Source organism: Penicilliopsis zonata (genome assembly GCF_001890105.1).
Source record: "Penicilliopsis zonata CBS 506.65 unplaced genomic scaffold ASPZOscaffold_10, whole genome shotgun sequence".
Classification (NCBI taxonomy): domain Eukaryota; kingdom Fungi; phylum Ascomycota; class Eurotiomycetes; order Eurotiales; family Aspergillaceae; genus Penicilliopsis; species Penicilliopsis zonata.
The window spans coordinates 751216-772115 of NW_019208919.1; the positions used below are offsets into that span (position 1 = coordinate 751216).

Genomic DNA, 20900 nt, shown 5'->3' on the forward strand with positions numbered 1-20900 from the left:
ATGAGGAAGGCGGGAACTCTGACGACGGAGCTTGGCTGCTTTGGGAAAGGTGGTCACTTGATGGGTCGGCCTTGACTGTTTTGGGCGCTGCGGCTTTCAGGCTTCAAATCCCAGCTGTGGGTTTTTTTTCTGTTGGTGCTTCAGCTTCTTCGTCCCTCGGGGCTGTTTCGCCCGGCTGGAAACCGAGTACGAACCCATTCTAAACCCAGACAGGCCCGGTGGTTCCATTCAAAGCTTGTTTCAGCTGTTTACCACGGAATTCGGTCCTGACTGGTCACTGCCACCGAGTAACTAGTAGTTACTACTAGTTATTTCGTGGTATCATTCCACTCCCAATCCATCCATCTTTTTGTCTATCACTCACCATGGCGTTTACCTCAGGGACCGTTGAATTTGCCCACCCCTCTCTGCCCTCCCCTGCGCAGACGTGGTATCGCGTGTACGGCGACCTCAGCAGCAGCAGCAGCAGCAGCAGCAGCAGCAGCAGCAGCAGCTCCACCCAGCCCCCGCTTGTTGTCTTGCATGGAGGACCGGGCTACTGCCACAATTACATGCTTCCCCTGGCCGATCTGGCGTCGCCATCGTCGGGGGAAGAGCGCCCAGTGGTCCTGTACGACCAGATCGGCAACGGGCTGAGCTCGCACTACCCCGAGAAACGCGGCGACGCGACCTTCTGGACGGTCGGCCTGTTTCTTGCCGAGCTGGAGAATCTGCTGGCCAAGCTGGGCATTGCCGGGCGGCAGTTCGACCTCCTCGGCCACTCGTGGGGGGGTATGCTCGGAGCCGAGTTCGCCGTGACTCGTCCGACGGGTTTACGCCGCTTGATCCTATCCAACGCCCCGGCCGCGGTGAGTCTGTGGGTGGACTCCGTCGCCAGGCTGCGCAGCACTCTCCCACAGGAAGTCCGCGATGTGCTGGACAGATGCGAACGCGAAGACCGTCTCGACTCGGAAGAATATGAGCATGCCACTGTTGAATTTCTCAACCGCTTCGGCTGCCGCACGCAGCCGTGGCCTGCGGACCTGATCGACAGTATCGTCTGGACGACGGAGAAAGACACCACAGTAGCTTCAACAATGTATGCCCTCTTACTATATATTTATTACGCTTATATTTCATACTCTAATATACTCACTATCTAGGCTCGGTCGGTCTGAATTTTTCGTCGAAGGATCGCTCAAAGACTGGACTATCGTCGATCGCATCGCTAGGATCAACGTGCCCACGCTGCTCATCAACGGCGAGTACGATGAGGCCCAGGACAGCACGCTCGAGCCCTTCTTCCAAGCCATCGACAAGGTCAAGTGGGTGACCTTGGCGGGGGCGGGTCATTGCGCCCAGTTCGACGCCCGCGACAAGTACCTCGACGTGGTCAAGGGGTTTTTACAACTGTGATGGTAGACGAAAAGTCTTAAACAGGAATCAGCCACTATATTAGGAACTATTTACCACCAGAGTCGCTGATTGAACATGTACAGTGGATACAATATTGACTCGAACCCTCACTCAAATCCTAGGGTTATGGTTACGAGTCAGTCCGATGCAGCTACTGACTAGCCTGTAGCCTAAGTTAACCCTTAAGTCATTCTATTCCAATATCTACAAGCGAAAAAAAGCTATTAATACCATCCCTACATCTTGGCCATTTTCCTTGCGTAAATCAAAATCAATATACCGGCGCATCTCCAAGTTTCATATAATTCCAACAGACTGAAAATTAGCTTTAGCCGTTAGAAAAGAGAAGAAGAGAAAAAACACAACTTACTGCTATACCCCATATCATCTCCAAACATGATTTTCAACAGCTCCTTGCCCTCCTTGACCCCGTCGTCCGGGGTATACGAGACGGCCGTGTGGCCCAGGGCGATGCTGATCATGGGCGGGATCTTGCGCAGACAGGAAAACTTCGGTTCGGAGCCCGTGGCATGCTGCATGATCCGCTGGTGGATGTTTGTGCCGGCGTAGTGGCCCATGTGGATTGCGGCGCCGCAGCGTTTGATTCCGGTCCAAGACACAAGGTCGCCGGCAGCGAAGTGGTAGGTGGCATTGGGGACAGAGTTGAATTGCAGACTAACCATTAGTTCTTCAATTCTTTTTTTCAATCCTCTTGGTTCGCTTTTTTTTCGATTGTGTATGTCCTACCTAGCGTCAATCTTCACGTAGCCCTCCTCATCCAAAGCTTGTGGAGGCAGGTAGGTGGTTGTCGGCACGGAACGCGAGATGGCGCTGATGACATGGCCGGCAGGCAGCTTGGAGCCGTCCGAGAGGGTGAGCAGGAAGGAGGTCCGCCCTTCACTCTCGACGGGAACGGTCTCGACGACTCGCTGGCCGAGGACGAGATCGACGTCGGCGTCACGCAAGATGGTCGCGACCCGGTCCGCCAGTTCGTCTGGCAGGGGTTCCGAGGAGAGGAGTCGGTCGCGCGAGTGAACGAGGGTGACTTTTTGCTGGGGGTTGAGTTCCTTGAGCTCAGCGGCGATCTCAACGCCGACGGCACCTGATTGAATTAGTAGGTCGTACAAGAATAAATTGGAAGAATTGGAAGAAGAATTGGAGTGAATAGGTACCTCCCCCCACCACAACAACCCCCTCACGAGCACTACGAATGCTCACAGCGTGCGCGCCAGCCTCGGCAAGGAAATCATCTCGCAGCAGCGACTTGGGCACGGTCGGAAACACGCGCCGCAAGCCAGACGCGGCAACAAGATAGTCGTACGGCAGCTCGCGTGGGGTGTCGGCCTTTGCCTCGAGGATCTGGGCGGATTTCCGTTCACAGTCGACCGAGGTCACGCTGCCTTGCAAGATGGTGATGTCGGAGTCTTGGAGAGCGGGGATGTCCTGGAACCGGGTCCATGTCTTGTCGGCGAACTCCTCGGAGGCGAGCGCTTTGGGGGAACCGATAAGGTGGTCTATAATATTAGACGAAAGAAACAGAGATTCTTTTCTTTTGAACTTTGACTGACAATATCCATCACGCTCATCAACCAAAGTGATGGCCAAGGGCACGCTTTGCGTCGGCGCCTGGGCCTCTTTGTCGAAATTGAAGCGCGCAATGCGTCCACGCGAGAGATCAAGCAGGGCGAGAATCGCTGCCAGACCGCCGTAGCAACCGCCAATCACCAGGATCCGGACGGGCTGGATGGGAAGGGCGTTTTCGTTGGAAGGCATGTTGGAGAGCTTGACGAGGGAGAAGAAGTTGGAGAGAAAGAGGGAGGGAATTGAGGACGGGAAGGAAGGAGGGGCAGGGGGGGGAAGGAGCGTTTATACCATTTTCTTATCAGATGATCAGATTAGATCCAAGTCTTAGCTATCAGCTATCAGATAGCAACCGATTGCGCAATAAATAGTCGGAAAAGATGCTATCTATCATTTCTTTACAATTGAAGTCGTAGAAATCATCATATACTATTGAAAGTTGCCTATTACCCATCTACCACCTACCTCCTACTACCATCTACCGTCTACTCCTACTACCTCTACCTCCTACCTCCTACCTACATTCTTAGAACGTGTCTCACCGGGCTATAACTATGTGTCACAGGAATCACATTCGCATACTTGAATGCCTGGTACAGTTCCAGTCTAGCGACTAGCGTGTCCCCGTATTTCGGCAATGAGAACCTCGGGATATGCGATAGGAGGCGATAGATGGGAATTGCCGAAAAGATGTGGAGAGTATCTACTTTGATAGCATTAGACATTCTGACCCTAGAATCCTCTCATATTACCCGCCATGAAACTGCTAGGTACTACCACCCCCCTAGTCATCTTAATCCTCTTCCTATTCTCTCTTCAATACCCGCTCCGCAACAGCCCGTAGATCGACCTTGCGGACCTTGCCGCTGCCCGTGATTGGTACCGTCTCACTGACACCATCCTCGCCAAACACAAACACGTGGCGCGGCGCCTTGTGTCGCCCCAGCGTCTCGCGCGTCCAGTCACGGACCTCCTCGTCGGTCGGGCGAGTGGCCCCCGGCGCGATCTGGAGAAAGGCGCCGACCACCTCGCCGTATTTCTCATCGGGAATGCCGATCACGGCGGCGACCGTGATGGCCGGGTGGGCGGTTAACCGTTCTTCAATCTCGAGCGGGTAGATGTTTTCGCCGCCTCGGATGATGATGTCTTTGAATCGCCCTGTGATGGTGCAGTAGCCGTGTTCATTGAACGAGGCTTCGTCGCCCGTCTTGAGCCACAGCGTGCCCTCTTCGTCTCGCACAAGCGTCTCGGCCGTCTTCTCCGCGTTGTTCCAGTATCCCTTGGTCAACTGGTATCCGGCCATGTAGAGCTCGCCGCGCTGGCCCAGAGGGACGATGCGGCCTTCCGCGTCGACGATCTTGGCGCGGGCGTGCGGCAGCACGGTGCCGACCGTGGTAAGCCGTGTGTGGATGCTATCTGTCGTATGGGCGTTGAAGCAAGTAGGAGATGCTTCAGTGAGGCCTGAAGTACTTAGTATAAGTTTTTTTCAAATATACTGTATTTGGATTTATTACCGTAGCTGCTCGTGTATTCTCGCATGTTCAATTCATCAAGTAGCCGCCTCATCAACGGCCTAGGAACGGGCGCCCCCGCAATAATACCCGTCCGGAGATTCGAGACATCCCAGCCGGGAGGTTTCGGGAGCGACAGAATCGCCTCGAACATGGTCGGCACGCCGTGCAGGGCGGTACATTGCTCATCCGAGATGGCGTGCAGGACGGCGCGGGCATCAAAGGTCTCGCTGGGGAAGACAATCTTGGAACCGTGCGTGACGACGGCGAGCAGACCGAGCACAAGACCGAAGCAGTGGAACAGGGGAGGCGGACAGCACAACGTATCGAACGAGGTGAGTTTCATGCGGTCGCCGATGAACCGAGAATTATTCACCAGGTTACTAGAGAGTTAGACACATACACTGAGAGAGAGAGAGAGAGAGAGAGAGAGAGAGCGATCCTACTAATGAGTCAGCATAGCTGCCTTGGGATTGCCCGTCGATCCACTGGTAAATTGCAGATTGCAGACGTCGTGCGGGCGCAATTCGGTCTCCCGGTCTGCCAGCGCATGCGCAGGCAGTGAATTGCCGCGATCGACGACTTGTCGGTAACTGGGGAAGCCGTCATGTTCGCCGCGCAGAATGACAATCTCCTCCAGAGCCTTGGAACGGCCGTTCTGTTTCGGTTGGGGGCCGAGCGTGGCCAGGACGTCGAGAAGCGAGTGACGACCGATGGTGGGAGTGAGGAAGAGAAGGCGACAGTCTTCACATTAGTTCGATTGAATGCAATAGATAATACAGTGATGACACCCACCTGTATGATTCAAGGCGTAATAAAGCTCCGACGGCGTGTAGGTGTTGTTCAGCACGACCAGGATGGCTCCCACCTTGGCTGCAGCGAAGAAGAGCGAAATATATTGCTCGCAGTTTCCCGCCATGACGCCGACCCGGTCGCCGCGCTGGATGCCTGAGGCCAGCAGGCCGCGGGCCAGCCGGTCGGCCTCCTCCTTCAGCTGGGCGTAGGTCCAGCGCGCGCCTGTCCAGGGGAATACCAGACACTCGTGGTCTGCAAAGCGAAGGCTTTGTAACGTCAACAGCTCGCCCAGTGTGATGTCGAGCAGCGGCGGCGTGGTTGGGCCATGGACCAGAGACACTCTGGGGGTGGCATCGACAGGCGCCGGAGCTGTGGTCGCGGGGTTGACGTGCGCGAGCGTCTGCTGCAGGCGGCGGAGAGCCATGATGTGACGTGAGGGGAGAGTTTCTAGCAGTGAGGAGGAGGAAACAGCTCGGGGAGAGGAAATTATTGTCTCTGGAACCTGATTCATATAAGGTGGAAAAGACTCCCCCACCGTGTACTGTACGGTAACCGGACTCGCTTATCAGATCAAGGCGCGATCACCGGTGGGTCTTCGGCATTATGAGTATTATGAGTATTAGCACTATATATTATTGAGACTGAATGAGAGATTTTTGGCAATACGCGACCGTGCACAGATCCTGCAGACCAGGTTGTGCACCGAGTGTCTGTATATTATTATGCAGACATGTAGGAGACATAGTTAGTGTACCTATGTAGTTACCTACGTAGTTACCTAGTTAGTACCTACCTACCTAGTAGTTGGTACATAGACTCAATCATCATACTGGATAACTACGGAGTAAGAAATAGAAATGAAGAACTCTTCTCTCTACTCCACTATTATTCACAAACCTCGCCAAGGCCGAAGGCTCAACAGAGTCGGACTAACTGGTACAATTACGTACACGATGCATAAAAAAAGCCATTCTGCATCATCGCCTCGGCAAAGAATTTTGCTGGCCAATGGCTTCTGCAGAGCGTCCCACCTGGTGCTCCGTCCACGGTATCTATTCCGTAGAGTCTGTCAGGTACCAGCAGGAAGTACTCCGTTCAAGGTACTTGGAACCCGAGGCAGGAGGAAATACGGTAATTATGTGTATCTAATCAATCTCATCTAATCTGATTTGTGCCGAACATCGGAGTCGTGATTTTCCCATGCCAATCCTCAGTTTCTGTCTCTCTTTCTTCCCTTTTTTTGATCTACATATCCACTTATCTTCAATGATCGTCAAACGTCTTCTAACGGTCCGGTGGAGTTCCAATTCTGCAGGGCATTAACGTTTAAAGCCGAGAATGAGACAGATCTGACGCTGTCTTATCATGCTCTCAATATGCTGGCTGAATCTATTCTAGGGATGGTATAGACTACCTGCTTAGCAGTGGTTCACCAGAAACCCTAACCCTAACCCTATTCCAGCACCAACCCTAAAACCCTAAAACCGAACCCTAAGTATACAGAGGACACCACTGTCTTTGGTGAATTATTACTGACATCTAATCTCTTAGATATTTTTTCTATCATCCAAGAGCCTCCTGTTCTATGGAACAAAATCTGCCTCAACAGATCTACCAAGTCTGCCGCAGAACATAATCTCGCCATGAACATCAGTATCTTACTATCTATTTGTGTGGCAAGGATGGCATCCCTTCCACAGAAGAAACAAGTGCCTAGTACTTTAAGTGATACTGTCAATTGTCAACTTGGAGAGTAATATTGGAGTGATATTGAATATTGTCTCAAAGCCGGTTCAGGCCCCGGTCCCGGCCCTGAACCGGGCACTATCCATGAGGGAAAACAAAAACGTGCGTTGCGTTTCACAACTTCTTCCATGCTTCTTTGTACAACATTTCTTTTCTTTTTTGCATCTTTATACCCTGTACTCTCAACTTCTAACTACTCTGTACTGAATATCGTTCAGATGGGCGTCGAAAACCCCCCCCTTCCCACTGACGCAGAAGCCAACCATGGCGTCACCGCCACCGCCACCGCAAGTCCACCAGCGCCTGAGAAATACTCCGTCTTCACCGTCAACCAGCGACGGGCGATGATCACCGTGGGCTCGCTGGCGAGCTTCTTCTCGCCGTTGTCTGCGTCGATTTATTTCCCGGCTCTGGATACGATTGCCGATGCATTGCATGTCTCTACCACCAAGATCAACCTGACAGTGACGACCTATATGGTAAGTATTTCATTGAGCTATCCTCCTCTTTCATCAGTCTAATTTCTAGATCCTCCAAGGCATTGCACCCATGATGATCGCTGGATTCAGCGACAAGGCTGGTCGGCGCCCCGCGTACACCATCTGCTTCAGCATCTATCTGGTTGCGAACCTGGCGCTGGGTCTACAGAACAGCTACGCGGCGCTGCTGGTGCTGCGATGCCTGCAGAGCGCCGGAAGCAGCGGCACGGTCGCCCTGGCGAACGGCCTGGTCGGCGACATGGTCACCTCCGCCGAGCGAGGCACGTACATTGCCTTTGCCTCCGTGGGGAGCATGCTGGGCCCGTCGCTGTCGCCCGTCATCGGCGGCCTGATCAGCCAGTATCTAAACTGGCATTGGATCTTCTGGTTCCTGCTCATCCTGGCGGGCAGCTTCTTCACGGCCTTGCTCCTCTTCCTGCCCGAGACGTGCCGTAAAGTCGTCGGCGACGGCTCGGTGCCCCCGCCCCCGCTGAACAATAACCTGAGCGATATGATCCGCCATCGTCGTCGGCAAAGGGAAGGTATCCCCCTCGACGAGGCCCAACAGCAGCGCCTACGAGCCAACTACAAACTAGAATTCCCCAACCCGCTGCCCACCCTGCTGATCGTGCTCGATCTCGAAACCAGCCTCGTCCTGCTCACCACGGGCCTCACCTTTGCGGGCTTCTACGCCGTCATGACGGGCGCCACCACCTCCTTCCACGACGTCTACGGCATGAACAACATCCAGACGGGCCTCATGTACGTGCCCATCGGCGCCGGCGGGATTCTTTCGGCCTTCACCACCGGCCGTCTCGTCGACTGGAACTTCCGCCGCCACGCCGCCCGCGCAAACCTCCCCATCATCAAGAACGTGCGCCAGGATATCTCCAACTTCAACATCGAACGCGCCCGCCTCGAGGTTGTCCTGCCCGTCTTCCTGCTCGGCAACCTCACCGTCATCGGCTACGGCTGGATCCTCGGCCATAAAGTCAACCTCGCGGGGCCCGTCATCCTCCTCTTCATCGCCGGGTACGCCCTTAACGCTACCTCCCAGACCCTTAATGCCCTCATGGTCGACCTGTGGCCCGGTCGTTCTGCCGCCGCCACCGCAGCTAACAATCTCTTCCGCTGTGAACTCGGGGCCGCCGCCTCCGCCGCCATCGAACCCATGTCGCAGGCGATGGGCACCGGGTGGGCGTACACCACGCTAGGTCTGATTGCCATCTCTTCCATGCCTTCCCTGCTGCTCATGATGCGGAATGGAATCGAATGGCGCAAGAAGAAAAAGCAGAGAGAGGAGGCAAGGGAACGGAAGAGGCAGGAAAAGAAGGAAAAGCAGCAGCCAGCCCGCAGCGTTTAGACACTACTTTGCACATACCCATCTCGGACATAGCTGCTAGAATTGAAAAATTTGCAGAACACCTGTGTTCTCAGTCTCTAGTTAATATTCTATCTCGTATACATACACGAGGCACCTTGATTCTATATTGTAGCTACAGTGATACTAGACGTAGTTGGATACATGGACTAACTTGTACAGATCAAAGTGAAGACTTGCCCGTTTGACCATCTTACCTTCGCCGAATATCAATCTCTACCATACCAGAACTGCTATTCTCCTCTAGGCTTTCTTGTATTTCATGTGTAGGTACATTGAATGAGGTATGCCTTTACTCTCGGGGTGTTAATAAAGACGCTCCATATAGTCAGCACGAATCGTGGTCATGGAAGTAGAATGGTGTAGATGATTGTGAAGTGCAGGTCAGCCACATCGTCTTCAGTCAATCCAGGAGGATCCTAGATCTTCCTAATGAGCCGGAAGGCCAGAGTGATTTCACCTGGGGATGTCGTGGTGACGCAATATATTTTGCACGCTCGCAACAGAAGAACAGGAAGGACCCCTAGCAGATAGAGGCCTACTCTGGTGACTTTTTTGTCCTCGTGGTCGCTGGCCCCCAGCTGGGCCAGATAAAAAAGGCGACCTGAGTGGTGGGATGTAACCTCTGTCATGCCTGATGACAGGGGATTAACGGAGGACTGAGTCTCGGCGTCTTACTTGACCTTTCTAGCACAGAAAGGTGGTTTCATGGTGGGTTAAGAGAAAGCCAGATTTCAGGCGCAGCTCGTACATGTAATGAGCCATTTGTCCTAATTCCAACGGTTAGCCTTCATCATATTGACAAAGTGATAGATATATCGAACCCGAAATTGTGCAGAGGGGCTTCTCCTTCTTCATTGCCTTTGTTAGCCCCCGTTCCAGAATCCAGGGGGCCTTGAGCTCTCCTATGCTCTGTAAGGCGACGTCTGGGATACGGCCATATTCGGCCCAGGAACTGCGAAAATCCCCGAATCACAGACCAATGCCGTGGCGGCAAAGACAGTCTCTATCGCTTGCCCGACGTGCTGGTTGAGGCACTCTTCTCTCTGTCCAGGTCTTTCTGCATGGAAGCAAACCAAGTTTCTTAGTATACCTGTCGATCTGCACTGAATCGGCAGTCCTAGGATGAAGAAGCCAGTCAAAGGTGAAACGGTTGTAGGCATAATTGAAGGCAAATTCTGAGGCTATAAGCCTTCTTTTCGCAATTGAAGGCGTCGAATATCCATTCGTTTCAAGTATCGTCGAGAATTCGTCAGGTGCAAAGTCGACTTCAAGAGAAATACATTTCCAGTTCAGGATAACCAGGTCTCTGATCATGGACTATCAAGACCATTCTGCTTCTGACGCTTGGAACGAGACAACAATTGAGCATCTCCCGGTCGATTCTCGATAGACAGAAGATTTCACAGAAATTAGGGGACGCTAGACCACTCGACCGCTAAGATTGCCCAGGAAGTTAGTAGAGTATAATAGGGTCGTTTAATGTTGGCCTAGCAGGCCTGGAAAAGGGAAGAGATGGCTGATGGTTGCTATTGCTGCTACGGCTCAGATGTGAAGCAGGTGGTTGTGCGGTGCGGCCGCGCCAAACGAGGCGATGCTAAGCCTAATTGGGCACGCACCTCTGACACACCCCCTATCACTGAGCACCTATCTAGACTAGCTAACCTCTTATTTAACATTAATTAAAGCATATAATAGCAGAAAAAAAAGGGGGAATCATTTACTTATTAATTATTAATTATTCCTTATTTAATTTATTCCTAATATGGGTTAGCATCGCCACTTTCTGAAGATTAACTAGTTCTTTAAACACAATATACTTTACTTAATCTAGAGGCTTTATTAGGCCATTAGTAGGGTTTATATAACCACTTATCTATTTAACCTTAATTAGTCTCTTATTAATTATATTATAAATAAAAAAGTAATAATTATTAATCTATTTAGTTATTGCGTTAAAACTGTTCTTCTTAAGAATATCTATAATATTAGATAAGTCAGTATAAATAGGAATAGGGCCTTCCTTTTTAATCTCTATAGTAATAGTCAATTTCTTTAGCTATATGGCCTCTTTAATTGCCTATAATAGGGCATAGAATTTAGTAATAGTGCTTAACATGGTAATAAATATTTATTTATATAAAGCTTATAAGATTGGGGCCCCTATAAATATTATAATATATACCTCTATTAACTTATCATTATTATTATCTGCGTAACTGGCGTTAATATATATAACTAGGCCTTTATATAATCTATATCCTAGGGTAATGCCATTATTCTTATAATACTTTAGGTATTATAGGAGGTGTTTAATAACTATAGTGTGATATTCGAAAGCTAACGGTCTCTCCGAAATCTCTGTTCTATCGCTACCATAGGTCAGAGGGAAGGTATCTATATACCTCCTCTTGGCTCATTAAAAGCTGAGCGACCCAGTGGCGATAGAACTCTATAGAATTAATCAATCCCTAGTACAGAGTAAAAACTCTACATAACCGCTCCACCAGGGTTGGGAGATTTCGCGTCGTCAGTGAGCAGGCACCTTAGCGTTCCGCCGAGGTGATCCCGCTCATGGCCACATAGGAGTTCGTGATATCGCTCGCTCACGATATCACATCCTCCCCCACCTAACCAGAACTTCATCCGCGAAGTCCTAATCCTCTCTCTAAGACCTTATTAAGATGAATCAGCTGTCGACAGGCGATTCGCTGGTCCTATCTAATAAGGGCCCAAGGTTAGTGAACAAAGACTTATTCTTTGATCACTTCATTGATTGCCTGCTAACTAATAGGGGGTCGCCCGGTCCCGGGCGAGGGTGCAGGGTACATCTATGATCACCATTGCTAGGTGACCTAGCAACCTCTTTATTTGTGATGAAGGGTATATCTCCTCACCCACCTGGTGGCAATTCTTTCTTCGCTCCCCCTCTTACTATTATTACTTCTTATGACTATCCCCTACCAATAGCTTCTGACAGCGAATTTAGGGACTCTAAGTCCCTTATCTAGTGCTCTTATTATAGGTCTAATTATTCTTATTATTTGTTAAAGGCTAAGCATCTAGTGCCTTTTAGGACTCCTTCGCCACCTGCTAAGGAGTCTCCCCCTTAGCCTCCATTGGGCTCTCGTCGTTTAAAGCGGGTTGCGGATTATGGTGGTCCGGCGCCCATTACTCACCATAAGTTTATCGATCTAGAGGGTAAGATGTGGCTAATAGTGATAGAAATTAAACTTCCCTTAGAGGCGCGTGCGACCTCCTTTAATAATCATGAGCTTGTTTGTTTGTTCCCCGCCATTTGTGTGCACCAGGACTTCTCCTAGGGCGGCTAGGCGTTAGTCCTGAGCCACGCGTTAAAGCTCTCTGCCGCTATCATTTTCGAGCAGGGACCTGTGGCGGCCGACCCTTACTTAAAATATGCCTATAGTAATAGTCCCTAGACTGCCTGTGTCACGCCTCCCATTAAGGAGCTTAATAGAGATAAGTATTAGGTTTGCTATACCAGGGCGTGTGCGAACTGTCTCTTCCATAATAAGGGTGCTAATTATAACTTGTATTTATTTCTCCTAGGTCTTTTCATCGCCGGTCGCTAATATATCGCAGGTGTCAACTATAATAGTAATAAAGAGCAGGGGAAGAAGGATAAGCATAAGAAGCAGCAGAAGAGAAAGGAGGTTAAGAAGGAGAGGACTCTATTACCTATTACTCTTATTACTCTTATTACTCCTGCTGCTCTTACTACTGATCTAGCATTAGCTGCCGCGCTTTCTACTATCCTTTTAGCCTTGCTAAACCTGTCGTCCGCTGCTGGTGCTGGCGCCGCTTTGGCTAGCTTATAATTAAGTGCTCTTATTGTCTTGGCCATGGAGGGGGCTTAGTTGACTCCTTATTAAATTATCCTAGGTTCTACTCCCCTAAAGGTGTCACTCCAGCGTTTAACTATTTCTCATGAGGAGATGGCGCGTTATTTTAGGGAGTTTCCAGTTCTTTACTCTGACTTCGTGGGTTAGAAAGTTAGGGAGACTGTAGACACTCATTAGGAGGGTCTAATTAATGGTTCCCTTTAACTTATTAATCATGACAATACCCCCCTTATCATTCTGTTTCCCTTATTGAATGCCGACATCGACAATTTGCCAAAGATTTGTCAGGCCATTGTAGACATGTATTAATGGGTGACCACCCTTAAGGCTTATAAGGATATGTTGGTTGCTGCCGCCGCTGCAGAGAAAGAGGAGGAGGAGGATCTATAAAGGGAGTATCTTCTATATATAAAGAAGTATTATTGTGAGGAGTGATTAGCGTCCACGTCCTAGGGTGTTATTATTAGCTCTTTATAGCTAGTCTCTTTTTTTTAGTGAACTCTATAATGAATTCCTTCTTAGTATCTTTTAGTGCTCTTTAAGGGGTGATCTCTTTATCCCTCATTTATATAATTAAGTGTAGGCCTTTTCTATTATTCCTGCCTTCTTACCTTATCTCATAATTAATTAGACGACTACTGTGAATAGTCCGTCAAAATTAATGCTGTTCCGGGCGTTGGCGTCCTGTGGTCTAGGGTTAGTCTTTTAGTTGTCCCTATTACTATAGTTGTCTTTAGACATATTATTGTTAGATGTTGTTTTCTTAGATGCCTCCTATTTAGAGGTGCTCTCTAAGGAGATTAATATCATCCTTTATTGGTCCCTTTATTGTCGGGTTACTATCTTTATTAGGGGGTTTTATTTCTTTTATTATGCCTTCCGCTAAGCCTTTTTAATTATATGCTCTATAATGGCATTATCATTAATATCTTCGCTAACCTCTCCCCCCCCTATTCTTAAGTATTCCCCTAAATGCTCTATTATCTGTCGTCTCTCTACCGCCACCCACTCTTTCTTCATAATTATTAATAACTCTCTATAGGAGGGCGGCAGCGGTTCCTATTCCTTTAGGATTTTCCTTACTTTAATTAAGTGCTGAAGTATAATACCCCACTGGTGCAGTGCCTGTCGCATCGCCACTGATGTCTATAGCTAGCTTAGTTTATCTACCTTAGTGGTGATTAATTATTAACTATTAATTAGGTTTTGCAGCACTCGTCCGCCAGGTTCTTTAAGGGCGTATATACCTAGGGGGTGCGTTTTTAGCACCCTATATAGACCAAACCACTTGCTCTCTAGCTTCTTTAGTAATTTATTCTTAACTAACACCCAGTTGTCTTTTTTAAAGCCTGTTTTTGTCACCAGGCTGTCGCGCACTATTTTTATCTTTATTGCGCGGTTTAACAGCAGCTTATTCGCTAGTAATCAGGCATGATTGACCCACTAAAGCTGTTCCTTCACCTCCATAAGGTTGCCGTTCGCCGGTCCCTCATTATTGTCGCCTGGGATGCAGGGGTTGACGCCGTATAGGAGGTAAAAGAGGCTTTTTCCTATTACTGCGTGGGTCTGTATATATATGGCAAAGAGGGCCTATAGGAGGTATTTATCCCAGATCTTTATTAGTTTCCCTATAATATACTTTGTGAGCATTTAACCTAGGAGGCTGTTGAGGTTCTCAACCTTACTATTCATCTGCAGGTGATATAGTGTTGTTGTCTAGTATCTTATTTACAGGATCTTTAGATAGTATTGGACTACCGCCGCAAGCAAGTTAGGTCCGTTATCTAATAAGAGCTCGCGAGGGGCGCCATAATTCATGAAGACTTTATTATATAGGAATTTAGTAATCACCTCTACTATGCCTTCTAGGACTGCGCGGGCCACTGGCTAACCTATTATATACTTAATTACCATGATGATTCATTGATTGCCGTTAAGAGTTAGTGGTAGGGGCCTAATCAGGTTAATGGCCCACCTCTTAAATAGTAAGGCTATTACTAGTAGGTTAAGACGTCCGCATTAGAGGTCCTCCTATAAGCCTTATAATACCTAATACGTGGGGTAGTCTTAGACGTGTTGTTTAATCTCAGCCTGTATTGTCGGCCACCATCCTCAGGGCCAAATGACGCCCATAAGTCCTAGGTGTCTAAGGTGTCTGAATTTATCGTGCATTCGCTTGACAAAGTCTGTATAAAAAGGAACTAGAAGATATGGCGCTTTGCAGTTGTTATAAACGCGCTTCAGCTCATTATTATTCTCTCTTATTAGGTAGAAGTTAAGAGTCATCTTTTTAATTATATATTAGAGACCCTGGTGCGCGGGTGCTTTACTTATTGCTAAGTATCTTACTATACCTTTTAGCCACTCCTCCTCTAAGTGGCCTTAAAGTACTAATAAGGAGGCCGCGAATATTTATTACCACTCTTATTAGACTATATCTTCCGCCTTATCCCTAGGCCCATCTTTAATAAAGTCAGGTCGACAACTAATGGCGTCAGGGATAATCACTTTAGTCCCTTTCTAGTAGTAAATCTTTAGATTATATCCGCCAAACTTGTCGATCTATCATGCAAGTCTCTTAGAGTATGTCTTTATCGTCAATAAATACTATAAGCTCTCATGATCTATGATAACAGTCGTGATGGTGCCATTTTTAATATAGTGGTCCTAAGTTTACAGCACCTTCTTTATCGCCAGCAGCTCTTTCTCCTGCATCAAGTAGTTTTACTCTATAAGAGATAGCTTTTATCTATTAAATATAATAGGGTAGTCAGCGCCATCTTCTGCTGTCTATAAAAGAATTATGCTAATAGCTTACTTAAAGGCATCTATTTTAATATAGAACTCCTTCTTATAATCTGGCAGATAAAGTACTAGAGCAGTTACTAGGGCTTCCTTCACTACTTAAAAGGCAGCCTTACACGACATGGTCTATATGATGGGTTAGAATTTCTTTATGTGCAATTTGGCGTCTAATTCCTTTAGTAGGTCATATAGGGGCACAGTGATGCATGCGAACCCCCATATAAATTATTAGTAGTAAGTAGCTAATCCTAGGAATTGGTGAACCTCATGGACGTTCTGGGGCCTTGGCCAGTTCAATACCACTTTAACCTTCTTAGGCATAGGTGATATCTAGCCCCTTTTAATAATATATCTACAGAACTCTAATTTCTTCACGGCGAATTTACATTTTAATACTTTAGTATATAGTTAATATTCTTTTAGGGCAGCAAGGACCAGGTTAAGGTGTTAGTAGTGCTTATTAATATTCTTAGAGAAGATAAGGATATTATTAAGGTATATTATTATAAAGTGGCTAATATACTTCCTTAAGACACAATTCATCATTATCTGGAACGTTGCCGGTGCGTTGCAGAGACTAAATAGTATGGCCAAGAATTTAAATTTACTAAATACTATATTAAATGCCATTTTTTTAACCGAGTCGTCTCCTATCTGTACCTGCTAGTATCCTAATAGGAGATTAATCTTCAACATTACCTGGCTCCCACTTACTATATCCAGCAACTCCTAGATTTGGGGCAATAGGTAGTCATTCTTAACCATTAAATTATTTAGCGCTTAATAGTTAATATATATTTGCCACTCTCCCATCGCTTTTTAGACAAATATTACTAGGAAGCCCTAGAGACTGGTGAAGGGTTAGATAAGCCCCTTCCGCTCCAGGTCCTCTAATTATTAAATCAGCTCCTTAAGCTTTTCTTATAAGAGGGAGAAAGGGCTAATATTAATGGGTGTGGCGTCGCCCATATTAATATTATATATAATATCTCATTTAGGCGGGAGGGCCGCCGCGAGTTCTTGGCGGAAGATATTATACTTCTAGAGGACTACCTTCACCCTAGGATTTATATATGGCTTGCGCCCATCTGGGAGCTCAGTAGTTTATTAAAGAAAACAGAGAACACCTTTCAATTTCACCTTATGCAGCACGCGTAGCGTATATTATGCTAAGATTATATTAATATAGGGCGTGATCGCGACTTATTATTTAATATTCTTTAAGAGCATAGAGAACTGTTTGCCTCAGTGGTCCTAGAGAATCATCCTTAATTCTGACTATTTGATAATAGGGTCAGTAGCTTTTAGCCATATTTGTCCCAAGATAATATTATATTTAAGGTTATTAATAACCTAGGTGGGGGTCATTCTCGTCCATCTGCCGAGGCGTAGCGGGAGGCGTACTTAGTGTATAGCTAGAATATAATTGCTGTTTGGCAGCGTCACATCTAGCTGAGTGCCCTTATTAATCTGTTGGGGTGGGGTATAGGTGAGTTTTTAAAGTACTCTACTACTCATAAAGTTGTTAGAGGCTTCACTATTAATTATATATTTAACCTTTAATTTCCCCTATTCCCCAGTACTAATCTCCCCTCTAAAGATTAGCAGCCCTCCGCCTAGCGCATTTATTTATGCTAGTATTATTTAGGTTATTAGTTTATACTTCCTTTTTCGTATTTTTCGCTTTTTATCTCCTTATGGGGGTGGTAATCCCTAGGGGTCCAGGACATCGGGGAGGTCAATATCAAGGACCATAGAAGCCTTAAGCATTTGCGCCGCTAGCGCTTCTAGTTCTAGTGGTCAACTCTATTTCCCTCCCTTAGGGCCTTTATTAAGGGGGTTATTATTAGGATTTTACTTGGTCGACAATCCTTCGCATAATATCTAGGTTTCCCACATGCAAAACAGAGTCCTCTCGCGCTGGCGATCAATTGTTGGGGGTGTGACACATATCTATTTATGGGGGTAGGCCTCCTAGGCAGGGCATATAGTTGCCCTAGGGTGTTAATGTCTATGGCATCTAGCGCTCCTGTCGGCCTATAGACGTGTTGTGTAGTGACAACCCCTTTCTTATAGAGGGCGAATTTTGCGACAACCCCAGCTAAGGTGGTTAGTTTATTAGATTTGCGCGCCTACCACCTTTAGAGTTGTTTTCAGCTGCCTATAATAAATCGTCAGATGAGTACATTCTCCGCCAGTGGGGGGTTAATCTGGTTTGCAACTTCCACTAGTTTATGGGCATATGCCTAAATGGGTCGCTTTCCTTAGGTGAGACTCTTATACGCCTCCCAGCGGTGTTCCTTATTGAGGTGTTTAGTATAGTTATTAGTAATCTACTTCTTAAATTCTGCCATGGTTTCAATAGGGGCGCGGAGCTTGTTATCGACAGAGCTCTATAGATGCCTCTATTATTCACGCGCCTTGCCATTAAGTTTCTATTTTGCCACTAGGACCTTCTCTCTGTTAGTGGCAAACTTCTTGCATAAGACTTCTTTATCTTAAAAGTATTTATCTACTCGCTGCAGCCATTTTCGGGCGCCCTCATCTCAATATTTGCCTGTATATTTAGGGATCTAGTTAAGTTCTAAGATCTTTTAGTAGGGGCGTCCACCTCAGTCATTAGGATTATTAGTTGACTCTTAATGGCCAGTTTCCTTAGTGGCCGCTTAAGTATTATTCTGGGGACCCGGCTGCCCAGCGGTCGCTTAGTAGAGGTTATCCTAGAGTTAAGCCACCTGCGCGCGGGCGGTCTCAAGTTCCTAAACTAGGTGGTTTACTTAGCCTCTTTCGCCTTGGAGCACTTACTCTAGGTGTCTAAGAAGGGGGTAAACATCTGTCTCATCTGTCCTGGCGGTTATAATTGCTGAGAGGATTTTAAACACCTCGGGCAACAGGTGGTTCTGCACATTACTAATAGGGTTTATTATTAACTTATAGTAGAAGATTAAGTCTTTTATTCACTTGGTTTCTTCAGCAAAGATGCTTAATGATTCTTCTTTCTTTACTTAAGGGGTCTTTCGTCCCTTTTATCCTGCTTTTAAATCCTATTGATCCTTAGATATTATCCGCGGAGCGGCAGTCCGTCGGGGTCGGCATAGGGGCCAACCCCTAATATGACATACTACCAGATATAATATTTAAAAGCTAATGGTCTCTCCGAAATCTCTATTCTATCGCTACCATAGGTTAGAGGGAAGGTATCTATATACCTCCTCTTGGCTCATCGAAAGCTGAGCGACCCGGTGGTGATAGAACTCTATAGAATCAATTAATCCCTGGTACAGAGCGAAAACTCTACATAACCGCTCCACCAGGGTCGGGAGATTTCGCGTCGTCGGTGAGCGGGCACCTTGGCGTTCTGCCGAGGTGATCCCGCTCATGGCCGCGCGGGAGTTCGCGATATCGCTCGCTCGCGATATCACAATATTATCTATATTTAAATATCTATTAATAATATCTTTAATTTTATTAATCTAAATAGGGAGTTTATCCTTTACTTTATCTATAAGGATAATAGTTGCAGTGCAGGGTCCTATATAGGTTCTAATATAAAGATTAGTAGTATTATAGCTCTTAATAAGATCCTAAATAAATTCTTTAATTATTAAATAATCTAAATAATATATCTTAATTAGTTTCCTAAAGTTATAAGAGGCCTAATAAATACTTATTCCTTTAATACTTATTAGGACAGCATAATAAAAATTATCTATATATACTTATAGTAATGCAGATATCTTAACTTTACTTTAAATATTCTTATTAATTAATAGTGCTAGCTAGAGCTTCACATGTCATGACATATAATCCTATTTATTAAATTTATAGGAATTCTCTACTAGTCTAGATATATCTTTATAAATAATATTCTTTAGGTTATTAGCTTTAAGAACCTACTAGATATAGTCCTCCTAGTGTTTAATATTCTCTTTGCCTTATAACTTCTTAATAGTATCTAGAATAAGCTGACTATCCATAATTTTAGTTACCTAATTAACACCTTTAATCATTAATATAGCTACTACTTATTAGGTGAACCTTTAATTAGTTCTATCCCTATTATATAGGCCTGTTGACATCTAATTTGTTGATTAGGTAGGTGTAGATTTTTTAAATTTAATTATTATTAATCTTTTTAAATGCGTTTGGCCCTAGGGGAACCATTTATATCACCTATATTACTTATATCGCCTATTGTTTTACAGACGTTAATATTACTTAAATAGAATCTTAAATAAATAAGAATTTATTAAATATAGTATGCTCTATCTTTTTAAATAACATGCTACCATGTTGGCCTAGCAGGCCTAGAAAAGGGAAGAGATGACTAATGATTACTATTACTGCTACAGCTCAGACGCAAAGCAGGTGGTTGTGCAGTGCGGCCGCGCCAAACAAGGCGACGCTAAGCCTAATCGGGCACGCACCTCTGACATTTAATCTCTACAAAAGCAGTTTCTCTGCGTCATATGTAAGTGAGATAGGCTGTGGCTCCATCTTGTAGTTATCGCATTCCCGCCAAGATGACGTCTCGGTGTTATATGGCCCGGTGAGCAGCGCGGTGACATGCGGGTGGTAGAAGGGCGCTGATGACTGCCGTCCAGTCATTTTCCTGGCTTGGGTAGGTGGTGCTCAAGTTGACTTTGACACGGCCCCCAGGCTGCAGGCATGCCGTCATCACTTCCCAGTCGTGAACGTCAAGGAAGCCGAGTTACCGCCTGTTTCCTTCCCCTGGGATGGTCATGGACCGCAGGGTGACCCTCGACTCACAAAAAGCACCACAAGAATAGTGATGGCAGCCCGAACCTCGCCTGCATGCGCTCAGTGGACTTCTACTGCTTAACTAACCGTACGGGTGATATCCGCCCAGAGAGGGATGACTGTGGCGTCGAAGTTGTGTCTTGGCTGGCATCTCGGAAAACGCCGCTTGGTGAAACAATCTTCTAATCGTGATCATTGATCCTCTGCAAACAGCTTGTCTGGCGTCTGCTTCTGCAGGGGCACAAGTAGAGACAGTCGCTAGACTATTTGATCATCAAAGAGTGTCCTTTCCGGCCATCCTCCATTGTCTCCCTTGGCTGGAGAGCTTTGGTGACAATTTGCCTCCCTGTGTCATTTCTCTTTTAATTGACCTGACCGCTGACTTCGAACTGTATGAAGTATACCGCTGGAAAGTCACCCGGCCTGATATCAATGAGAAAGAAAACCGGTAAGATGGAAGCGTGAGGGCTACGTCTCGCATGAACCTAGCAAAATGCGGGTGGATATCCTCCCCTGGTTCGCCCTGCTTCTGGAGTCTCGATCGAGTGGCGTTTCTCTTGTCTGAAAGGGCTGTCCCACCGCT

At 46.9% G+C, this 20900-nt stretch overlaps 4 protein-coding genes across 4 annotated transcripts; 2 read left to right on the forward strand and 2 right to left on the reverse strand.

Annotated features, from left to right (window-relative positions):
* The first annotated feature begins 29 nt into the window (after positions 1–29).
* On the forward strand, positions 30–1660 carry ASPZODRAFT_534525 (hypothetical protein). The gene is made up of 2 exons (XM_022728457.1): positions 30–1078; positions 1143–1660. Exons 1-2 carry the CDS (start codon positions 366–368, stop codon positions 1393–1395), a joined length of 966 nt encoding a protein of 321 aa, XP_022580355.1. The 5' UTR covers positions 30–365; the 3' UTR covers positions 1396–1660.
* Positions 1661–1666: 6 nt separating this feature from the next.
* On the reverse strand, positions 1667–3168 carry ASPZODRAFT_143722 (hypothetical protein; the record flags this gene model as incomplete). The annotated part of the gene is made up of 5 exons (XM_022724939.1): positions 1667–1710; positions 1766–2070; positions 2143–2497; positions 2568–2909; positions 2964–3168. The coding sequence occupies 5 exons, from the start codon at positions 3166–3168 to the stop codon at positions 1667–1669; spliced, it is 1251 nt and encodes a 416-aa protein (XP_022580356.1).
* Positions 3169–3711: 543 nt separating this feature from the next.
* On the reverse strand, positions 3712–6091 carry ASPZODRAFT_133716 (hypothetical protein). The gene is made up of 4 exons (XM_022723337.1): positions 5283–6091; positions 4934–5231; positions 4491–4870; positions 3712–4437 (listed from the first exon to the last, which is right to left on the reverse strand). The coding sequence occupies exons 1-4, from the start codon at positions 5704–5706 to the stop codon at positions 3782–3784; spliced, it is 1758 nt and encodes a 585-aa protein (XP_022580357.1). The 5' UTR covers positions 5707–6091; the 3' UTR covers positions 3712–3781.
* Positions 6092–7246: 1155 nt separating this feature from the next.
* On the forward strand, positions 7247–8870 carry ASPZODRAFT_152825 (hypothetical protein; the record flags this gene model as incomplete). The annotated part of the gene is made up of 2 exons (XM_022725896.1): positions 7247–7507; positions 7557–8870. The coding sequence occupies 2 exons, from the start codon at positions 7247–7249 to the stop codon at positions 8868–8870; spliced, it is 1575 nt and encodes a 524-aa protein (XP_022580358.1).
* Positions 8871–20900: the final 12030 nt, after the last annotated feature.

What these genes read in the sequence shown, in the direction of transcription:
- ASPZODRAFT_534525 (XM_022728457.1), top strand. Translation starts at nt 366, where the DNA reads ATGGCGTTTACCTCAGGGACCGTTGAATTTGCCCACCCCTCTCTGCCC. An exon ending in ACCACAGTAGCTTCAACAAT is followed by an intron (nt 1,079 to 1,142) that starts GTATGCCCTCTT and finishes CTCACTATCTAG; the next exon opens with GCTCGGTCGGTCTGAATTTT.
- ASPZODRAFT_133716 (XM_022723337.1), bottom strand. Translation starts at nt 5,706, where the DNA reads ATGGCTCTCCGCCGCCTGCAGCAGACGCTCGCGCACGTCAACCCCGCG. An exon ending in GCAGCTATGCTGACTCATTA is followed by an intron (nt 4,871 to 4,933) that starts GTAGGATCGCTC and finishes CTAACTCTCTAG; the next exon opens with TAACCTGGTGAATAATTCTC. An exon ending in AGAATACACGAGCAGCTACG is followed by an intron (nt 4,438 to 4,490) that starts GTAATAAATCCA and finishes TAAGTACTTCAG; the next exon opens with GCCTCACTGAAGCATCTCCT.